This window comes from Oncorhynchus gorbuscha, unplaced genomic scaffold (genome assembly GCF_021184085.1).
Source record: "Oncorhynchus gorbuscha isolate QuinsamMale2020 ecotype Even-year unplaced genomic scaffold, OgorEven_v1.0 Un_scaffold_1270, whole genome shotgun sequence".
NCBI lineage: Eukaryota > Metazoa > Chordata > Actinopteri > Salmoniformes > Salmonidae > Oncorhynchus > Oncorhynchus gorbuscha.
The window spans coordinates 136,707-147,428 of NW_025746095.1; the positions used below are offsets into that span (position 1 = coordinate 136,707).

General features: G+C 40.8%; 1 protein-coding gene across 1 annotated transcript in view; it reads left to right on the plus strand.

The window, feature by feature from the left end:
* vwa3a (von Willebrand factor A domain containing 3A) overlaps positions 1 to 6,462 on the plus strand; it is a 45,403-nt gene extending 38,941 nt beyond the window's left edge. Inside the window, exons 24-34 of the mRNA XM_046337081.1 lie at positions 5 to 105; positions 346 to 386; positions 651 to 791; positions 3,704 to 3,859; positions 4,121 to 4,229; positions 4,339 to 4,483; positions 4,806 to 4,950; positions 5,200 to 5,351; positions 5,443 to 5,560; positions 5,745 to 5,842; positions 5,923 to 6,462. Coding sequence (XP_046193037.1) covers positions 5 to 105; positions 346 to 386; positions 651 to 791; positions 3,704 to 3,859; positions 4,121 to 4,229; positions 4,339 to 4,483; positions 4,806 to 4,950; positions 5,200 to 5,351; positions 5,443 to 5,560; positions 5,745 to 5,842; positions 5,923 to 5,983 — 1,267 coding nt within the window. The 3' untranslated portion in view covers positions 5,984 to 6,462. The remainder of the gene's footprint in view (positions 1 to 4; positions 106 to 345; positions 387 to 650; positions 792 to 3,703; positions 3,860 to 4,120; positions 4,230 to 4,338; positions 4,484 to 4,805; positions 4,951 to 5,199; positions 5,352 to 5,442; positions 5,561 to 5,744; positions 5,843 to 5,922) is intronic.
* Positions 6,463 to 10,722: the final 4,260 nt, after the last annotated feature.

The window sequence follows — 10,722 nt, forward strand, 5'->3', positions numbered from 1 at the left end:
CCAGTCAGCCTATGACTGGTTGGGGTCCAGTAGAGACTAAAGCCAAGCAGAGGAAGCCTTCTCAGGTCACCCAGTCTGTGTTCTACCTGGAAGATGGTAACTTGGGTAAGTGTGTTTCTGTGTGTGTGTGTGTGTGTGTGTGTGTGTGTGTGTGTGTGTGTGTGTGTGTGTGTGTGTGTGTGTGTGTGTGTGTGTGTGTGTGTGTGTGTGTGTGTGTGTGTGTGTGTGTGTGTGTGTGTGTGTGTCGTTGACTTTTGGGTTGTGATTGTATTTTCCCTCTTGTCTTGACCAGGTTGGTGTTCAAGTCTTACCCCAAACCTAAAAGTGTACAGTCCATCCCCTTAGTGACTCTGCCAAAGCAGGAAGAGATCTTCTCGACCAAACGGGTGCAGTATCAGATATGCATGCCAATCATCAAGTCAACCAATCAGATTGCCATCTTGGGTTAGGGTTTCTCCCCTCAGGTCAAGTTTTCATCTAGCCCACCTCAGCCATAGGTTGTGTTTCTTTTTCTTCTAGATTGATCTTTTCATCACCCGTCTTATTTAAATGCTCTAATTATAAGGCTCTGTTAAGGCAATTGCTACAAATGTGGTGGGGGAGGGGCCAAGATACATTTTTCTCATATGTCTCTTGGCCCTGGCCTGTAGTGGCTGAAGATGTTCAGTATTAAGAGCCAGAAGCTTGACATCTATAAGCTGGTGTCTGGACCTGACTGTACTCATCATCAGCCCCATCAGTCCTCAGGGTTGCCAAATACTTCCATCTTCCCCAGTGTACACATCACCCATGTGAGTCAGGGAGAATGGTTCAATAACATCTTTTGGCATGAATACAAATTAAAATACTAGCAACTAAGTTCCAGTCAAATGCCAGGGCCAAATGGCAAAAAAATAATTACATTTGATTATAAATAATAAAGATATCAGCTTATCATCAGCTATCAGCCAGGGTTAGGGTTTCTGCTCCCCAGGTACATCATCCCCCTGGTCAGCCAGGGTTAGGGTTTCTCCCCTCAGGTCTCACTCTCTCGCTCCCTTCAGCCATCGTTAGGGTTCCTGCTCCCAGCTGTTCCTATTCCCCTAATCATCATTAGTCTTCCCATCAGCCAGGGTTCCCGATTTTCCCTGAGAGTCCCATCATCACCCAGTCAGCCAGGGTTTGGGTATTCCCCGTCATTGGTACATCATCACCCCATCAGCCAGGGTTAGGGTTTCTCCCCTCAGGTACATCATCACCCAGTCAGCCAGGGTTAGGTTTTCCCCTCAGGTACATCATCACCCAGTCAGCCAGGGTTAGGGTTTCTCCCCTCAGGTACATCATCACCCAGTCAGCCAGGGTTAGGGTTTCTCCTCCCAGGTACATCATCACCCCAGTCAGCCAGTAGGGTCTCCCCGTCTACATCATCACCCCATGCCAGGTTACTTCCTGGTTTCTCCCCTCAGGTACATCATCACCCAGTCAGCCAGGGTTAGGGTTTCTCCCCTCAGGTACATCATCACCCAGTCAGCCAGGGTTAGGGTTTCTCCCCTCAGGTACATCATCACCCAGTCAGCCAGGGTTAGGGTTTCTCCCCTCAGGTACATCATCACCCAGTCAGCCAGGGTTAGGGTTTCTCCCTCAGGTACATCATCACCCAGTCAGCCAGGGTTAGGGTTTCTCCACCCTCAGGTACATCATCACCCCAGGTTCCTTCAGATGGGACTCTTTGATTGCTTTCATCCGCATAGAACAGGTAGATCATCATCACCCAGTCAGCCAGGGTTAGGGTTTCTCCCCTCAGGTACATCATCACCTGGCATCAGCCAGGGTTAGGGTTTCTCCCCTCAGGTACATCATCACCCCAGTCAGCCAGGGTTAGGGTTTCTCCCCTCAGGTACATCATCAGCCCCAGTCAGCCAGGGTTAGGGTTTCTCCCCTCAGGTTCTTCATCTAGATCTTGCCAGGGTCCATCTACGCTGGACCCTCATCATCACCCCATCAGCCAGGGTTAGGGTTTCTCCCCTCAGGTACATCATCATTCCTTTCAGCCAGGGTTACGCCCATGTTTGCCTTAGATGGTAGTCATCTTCCCAGTATCAAATTTGAGACACTACCTTCACTCTCACAGTATCTGGTAACCTCAGGTACATCATCACCCAGTCAGCCAGGGTTAGGGTTTCTCCCTCAGGTACATCATCATCCCCAGTCAGCCAGGGTTAGGGTTTCTCCCCTCAGGTACATCATCACCCATCAGCCAGGGTTAGGTTTCTCCCCTCAGGTACATCATCACTTCCATCAGCCAGGGTTAGGGTTTCTCCCCTCAGGTACATCATCACCCAGTCAGCCAGGGTTAGGGTTTCTCCCCTCAGGTACATCATCCTTCCCATCAGCCAGGGGTTAGGGTTTCTCCCTCAGGTACATCATCACCCCATCAGCCAGGGTTAGGGTTTCTCCCCTCCTTATGTAAGGATCAGGGAGCCAGGGTTAGGGTTTTTCAGGTACATCTCACCAAAACAGGGTTAGGGTTTCTCCCAGACAGTGTAGCTTTCTTGCCATCAGCCATTGTTGTTGTTATTTTTGAATATGTTTTTGTTAAAACGTTAGGGATTTTTTACACACTGAGATGAACTGTTGTGTTTTGCGCCTTTTAATACAAAACTGCAGATGCTTTTTATGTTTGTTACTTTTCTGAGTTCCGTTATGAAGTTGAAGGATTCAGATGGATTTTTAAAATTGATGAAAGCCTTTTATGAGTTAGCTTGTTTGTTTTTGATGTCTCGTTGCAGATGTTTTTATGAGTTTTTATTGGGATGAGTAGCTTTTTTTCTAAAGTTTAAATGATTGTATGATGTAAAATTGATAAAGCCTTTTATAAGTTAGTTGTTTGTTTCTTGTGTCTCGTTCAGTAGAGCCTGTGACTGGTTATGATGGTCCAGTAAGACTAAAGCCAAGTAGCCTTCCAGGTCAGGTCTGTGCTACCTGGAAGTCTCAGGTGTGTTGTTTGTGTTTGGTGACCATAAGAACCTTGAGTACATGTTCTGCCAAACGACTTAATGCCCGTCAAGTCGTGTGTGTGTGTGTGTGTTTGTGTGTGTGTGTGTGTGTGTGTGTGTGTGTGTTTGTTCTTTTGGGTTGTGAGGGGATTCTGTGGGCGTTTGTCGGGTTGTCTTGTGAAAGACAGGTGCAAGTGTTCAAGTCTTACCCCAAACCTAAGTGTGTGTGTGTGTCACCCTTAGTGACTCTGCCAAAGCAGGAAGTGACTTTTGTACCCTCAGGGGTGACCAGTGTCAGTGTTCAAGTCTGCCCCAAACCTAAAAGTGGAAAGTCCATCCTGACTCTGCCAAAGCAGGAAGAGATCTCAGACCGCGGGCCAATTCCTTCTCGACCATGGTCTCAACCAGAACAGTATCTGATTTGATATGCATGCCAACTCATCAAGTCAACCAAACAGATTGATTAAGATCCAAAATAAAGGAGAGCCAGCACATAGTGTGCGGCCCTCCTTTATTTTCAAGTTTTCCACTCCGCTAGCCAGCACCTCACCTCATAGGTGTGTGTTTATTTTCTTCTAGATTGATCTATTCATCTAACGTCAGCCGTCTTATTTAAATGCTCTAATTATAAGTCGCTCTGATAAGGCAATGTGCTACAAATGTTGTCGGGGAGGGGCTGGACCATTTCTTCTCATCATGATTTCTCTCATTGTCTCCCTGGCCTGTAGTGGCTGAAGATGTTCAGTATTAAGAGGCAGAAGCTTGACATCTATAAGCTGGTGTCTGGACCTGACTGTACTCATCATAAGAAGCTGGTCCCTTCGGTCCTCAAGAGAGTGTCTCCCTCCAAATACTGCTCCATCTTCCCCAGTGTCCACATCAATGTGAGTCAGATTGGAGAATGGCTTCAATAACATCTTTTGGCATGAATACAAATTAAAATACTAGCAACTAAGTTCAATGCTGAGTACAAATGTCCAATGCGGCCAAATGGCGACCTGCAGTCTGTGGCCGCTTCTCCTGAAAACTATAATTACATTTGATTATAAATAATAAAGATATCAGCTTATCCAATCAGCTATCTATCCACTCCCATGCTGGTCTGAGCCTCATGTCTCTCTCTCTGTCTGTGGTTGTTGTTTCAGGGGATGGTGAAGCACCTGCAGCTGACTCCAGGAGAGTTAAAACAGTACCTTGCTCAGACTGAGAGACTCCTGCTGCGCTACATGCAGAGGCTGCAATGGCTGCTCTCCGGTATGCCTCTCTCTCTCACTCTATGTCTCTGTCACTGTCTCTGTATCTTTTTTGATTGAAGGTTGAAGAAACCCTAGTGTCTGGCTCCTTCCGCTCACTTCTTCCCCAGGTAGCAGGCGTGTGTTTGGGGCGGTGCTGGAGAGGGAGGTGTGTGTGCTGCTGGATGTGTCCGGCTCCATGGCTCCCTGCCTGGGGGAGCTGAAGACCAAGCTGGCCTCTCTCATCTGGGAACAGCTGCATCACAACACAGTCAGGTAAACTAAACCTAAAAAGCTTTCCTTACCCCTGGACACTTCCACTGTTGACTATCCCAGAAAAAGAATGAAAAAGGAACTCTGTGTTGGCCTAGACAAACAGGCTCACGTTTCTCCTTCTATCCACCTGTCTGTTTCATAGAGGGAAATTACAGGCAATGGTGACAGTAGAAATATAAATACAATCTTATTCTAGTTCTGTGGTTGTTACTACTGTAACTTAGGTTCATTATGTTCATATAACCATCTCACCCCTGCTACACAGACACCCATTGGTTATTGTCATATCTAACCCCAGACACCCTCTCTGACTGTGTCCCAGGTTCTCTCTGCTGGCGTTCTCCGAGGGGGTGAAGGTGTGGCGTCCGGCACTGCAGGAGCCTACAGAGGAGGCATGCCGCGACGCGGTGCAGTGGGCATATCAGCTCAACACCCATGGGGGAACCAACACTCTGGAGGCCCTGCAGGTGACGGGTTTAAGTAGTAACTGGCTATGTCATGTTATAACCTCCGTATGTATGTTGCCCAGACTGGCTGAGGGTTAGAGGATAGTGTGGGCCTGTACCTGCTGTTCTTGGTACATGGCATATGTCATGTTCACCAATTAGATGTATATATGTCATGTTATAACCTCTGTTTGTATGCTCCTTGTCATGTTGTAACCTCTGAATGTATGCTCCGTGTCATGTTATAACCTCTGTATGTATGCTCCTCAGACTGGCTGTGGGTTTGGGGACAGTGTGGGCCTGTACCTGCTGAGTGATGGGAAGCCAGATTCCAGCTGCAGCCTGGTGCTGAAAGAGACGGAGAGGCTGACCACAGGGAACCACAATACTATCCACACTGTCTCATTCAACTGCACAGACAGGTCTGACTATATGATTGTACATCGATTGATTTGTACATTTAATCTATTACACGATGACGCTCACTACGACCCACTATTACACTTCTGACAGCTCAGCCAATGACTTTCTGAAGAAACTGGCTCACCAAACTGGGGGTCGGTACCACCGTTGTCATGACAATGTGGATGCGCTCAGTGGGCTGTTGGAATCGGGCCTTAGTGATGGAGACGTGAGTAGACACACGCGCACACAAACACACGTACGCATGTATACACACCTGAGCGGCATAGCCTCTGTGCTATTAGTCAAACACTGAACCAGCTTTCCCTGTCTCATACCAGTCAGGGGTATGGAGGACACAGTAGAGACAGATATTGAAGTTTGAGGGACCTATTGTGAACTGATTCCAACAGGAACCTACCCTGCCGGCCCTCGAGGGAGATGACTTGAGGAGACTGGCTCAGGAAATTGACAAACTGAGACATTTCCGGAAGCAGGCACAGGTCTTCAGGTTTGTCTTACAGTGAGCAAATGGGTTAAATTTGGCATAAAAACTCTTGTCCATGACTGACCTTGACCTGTTTTTGACAGGGAAATCATTTTGGAAAAGAAGAATCCAGAGGAATCAACAAGAATCAATCAAACAGACTAGATTACTGTAAACCCAAGAATTTGACTTCAATGATTTTATATACACATTTGTAATTTAGATTTTCAATGACTCAATATATGAAGAAGGTGGTTGTTATGAGATTAAAACTGGTGTGCATGACTTTTGTCAGATTAACCATATACTGTACACAGTTCTATTTGACCTAATTTGGGTGTGCAGTATGCTTTGTTCAGATTGACAAAGCTCTGCTTTTCTTCATTTAAAACTAGAATGCTTAGTTGCTACATCCATTTTTTACTTATAAATGATTTCTATATATACCCATTGATTCTTGAAGAATATAATGTACTGTATAAATGCCTCATGAGCTTACTTCAACTGTCATACCCATCAGAAAGCTTGTTTTACTCCAATGTTTGTAAAAAAAAAGGTGAATGTGAACAAACACTATACAGCCTAAAGAGGCAGGGCTGACTGCTTGGTATTGTTTCTCTAGTTTGAAATAAAAACACCTAATAACCTTATTGTGTTATATTGTTTCTATGTACCAAACAACATATCGACATGAATAAAACAAATGATTCCATGATGTCTGTTATAAATAATATGAACACGTCTAATATGAACATGTCTAATATGAACAGGTCTAATATGAACAGGTCTAATATGAACATGCCTAATAAATATGAACATGTCTAATATGAACAGGTCTAATATGAACATGTCTTAATATGAACAGGTCTAATATGAACATGTCTTAATATGAACAGGTCTAATATGAACAGGTCTAATATGAACATGTCTAATATGAACATGTCTTAATATGAACAGGTCTTAATATGAACATGTCTAATATGAACAGGTCTAATATGAACAGGTCTAATATGAACATGTCTTAATATGAACAGGTTAATATGAACAGGTCTAATATGAACACGTCTAATATGAACATGTCTAATATGAACATGTCTAATATGAACAGGTCTAATATGAACACGTCTAATATGAACAGGTCTAATATGAACATGTCTTAATATGAACATGTCTAATATGAACATGTCTTAATATGAACACGTCTAATATGAACAGGTCTAATATGAACATGTCTTAATATGAACAGGTCTTAATATGAACAGGTCTTAATATGAACATGTCTAATATGAACAGGTCTAATATGAACAGGTCTAATATGAACATGTCTAATATGAACAGGTCTAATATGAACAGGTCTTAATATGAACATGTCTAATATGAACAGGTCTAATATGAACATGTCTTAATATGAACATGCCTAATAAATATGAACATGTCTAATATGAACATGTCTAATATGAACATGTCTTAATATGAATATGCCTAATATGAACATGCCTAATATGAACATGTCTAATATGAACATGCCTAATAAATATGAACATACCTAATATGAACATGCCTAATAAATATGAACATGCCTAATATGAACATGCCTAATAAATATGAACATGCCTAATATGAACATGCCTCATATGAACATGTTTAATATGAACATACCTAATATGAACATGCCTAATAAATATGAACATACCTAATATGAACATGCCTAATAAATACGAACATGCCTAATATGAACATGCCTCATATGAACATGTTTAATATGAACATGTTTAATATGAACATGCCTAATAAATATGAACATGCCTAATATGAACATGTTTAATATGAACATGTTTAATATGAACATGTTTAATATGAACATGTTTAATATGAACATGTTTAATATGAACATGCCTAATATGAACACGTCTAATATGAACATGTTTAATATGAACATGTTTAATATGAACATGCCTAATATGAACACGTCTAATATGAACATGTCTAATATGAACATGCCTAATATGAACATGCCTAATAAATACGAACATGCTTAATATGAACATGCCTCATATGAACATGTTTAATATGAACATGCCTAATATGAACATGTTTAATATGAACATGTTTAATATGAACATGTTTAATATGAACATGCCTAATATGAACACGTCTAATATGAACATGTCTAATATGAACATGCCTAATATGAACATGCCTAATAAATACGAACATGCCTAATATGAACATGCCTCATATGAACATGTTTAATATGAACATGTTTAATATGAACATGCCTAATAAATATGAACATGCCTAATATGAACATGTTTAATATGAACATGTTTAATATGAACATGCCTAATATGAACACGTCTAATATGAACATGTCTAATATGAACATGCCTAATATGAACATGCCTAATATGAACATGCCTAATATGAACATGTCTAATATGAACATGCCTAATATGAACATGCCTAATATGAACATGCCTAATATGAACATGTCTAATATGAACATGTCTAATATGAACATGTCTAATATGAACATGCCTAATATGAACATGCCTAATATGAACATGTCTTAATATGAACATGTCTAATATGAACAGGTCTAATATGAACATGTCTAATATGAACATGCCTAATAAATATGAACATGTTTAATATGAACATGTTTAATATGAACATGCCTAATATGAACACGTCTAATATGAACATGTCTAATATGAACATGCCTAATATGAACATGCCTAATAAATACGAACATGCCTAATATGAACATGCCTCATATGAACATGTTTAATATGAACATGTTTAATATGAACATGCCTAATAAATATGAACATGCCTAATATGAACATGTTTAATATGAACATGTTTAATATGAACATGCCTAATATGAACACGTCTAATATGAACATGTCTAATATGAACATGCCTAATATGAACATGCCTAATATGAACATGTCTTAATATGAACATGTCTAATATGAACAGGTCTAATATGAACATGTCTAATATGAACATGCCTAATAAATATGAACATGTCTAATATGAACATGTCTAATATGAGCAGGTTTAATATGAACATGACTAATATGAACATGTCTAATATGAACATGCCTAATATGAACATGCCTAATAAATACGAACATGCCTAATATGAACATGCCTCATATGAACATGTTTAATATGAACATGTTTAATATGAACATGCCTAATAAATATGAACATGCCTAATATGAACATGTTTAATATGAACATGTTTAATATGAACATGCCTAATATGAACATGCCTAATATGAACATGCCTAATATGAACATGCCTAATATGAACATGTTTAATATGAACATGCCTAATATGAACATGACTAATATGAACATGCCTAATATGAATATTATTGGGGCGCAGGGTATCCTAGGGGTTTGAGCGTTGGACTAGTAACCGGAAGGTTGCTTACAGCACTGAAAACCCAATCGTCCCACATTTCATCATGATCTTTGTGTCAAAAGGACATTTTTGACAAGTCAACACGGCTTCATACTGTTCACTTCCCAAGCACTGGGTCGACACACATGACACATTACAATGAAAGAATGAGGGTTGGGAAAGCTTTCCCAGTAAATATGACATTTTAAGGGGTAATGTGCAGTTGCTACATCCATTTTGGATTAGTAAATTAATTATATGTACCCATTGATTCTTGAAGAATATAACTTAGAAATGTCCAATGAGCTTAGTTCAACTGTCATACCCCATCAGAACCCAAAATATAAGCTTATTTTACCCCAGTGTTAGTAAACAAAGTAAATGTAAACAAACACTATACAGCCTCAAAACATAATCAAACTATAATGTTGATATCATGAATTACCAGTCCTGAATTTGAGAGTGGTTATATTTCTCCAATCCTGACCCTCAGCTTTTTACCAAAACATGAGCGGGGAAAGTATTTGGTATTGTTTCAACCGCTGATTGCCTGATTCCCGCTTTAAGGTGTTACGGTTTCATCAAGAAGCAAGCAGCTGAGCCAGCACTTGCAGAAGGATGCCGGGGAGTTGGGTGGGCGTCAGAGGGGTTTGAGGAGAAGGGTTGATACTTGAGAAGTGCAGGGTAGAGACAGGACTAGGAGAGGGGCGAGGTTTGTGTACATTTGCTGATTTTGTACCTGTGAAACATGATCTTAGTCAGAGCGTGCGTGTTTCATCCAGACCCTACGGTAACGAGTCTCAGGTGAAGCCACAAGTGATTGTCAGGCAAAGGTTGTCAGAGTAGACTGCAGGGACCTGCGAGAGGGGTGTCAAAATATAAAAAGGGGGATCTTTTAATGACATTATTCAATGGACATAAGCAGATACATGACAGTACGTTGAAAGGTACAGTGGGCCTATTTACCAAAGTCGTTTTAGTGACATCATTTACAATGGAAACTAATGTGCCAACCAGATCCGCTCATCACTGGGTAGGCCTATATTTTGGTTTATTCAGAAGGTTGATGGGATATTGTATGTTTCTTTTAAGACTGTTGTAAAAATATGCAATATAATTGCACTAGAAAATAAAACATTTAGAATCTGCGTATTTTGGCTGTGTATCAATGTTTAAAACCCATACTTTCGACTCAACTTTGTCGTAGGAAATCACCAGTGTTGTATATAGAAGGAAATAGTATCACGGAACTAGTATTCTTATGAGACATTTGAGATAAAACAACTAGAGTTTGACATCCGAATAGACAATGGCACATGTTGTCTGTCTGTATCTGCATCGCTCTCCGAGATGAGTCATTGTACAGACTGACTCACAGTCAAACTTGTTTTAGTCCTGTACTTTACTCTATTGATTACTCCGTCAAATGAATGAGTATTTCTTTGTTATTTTTTTATAGTCTGGTCATGTAAATTAATTGGCAAAG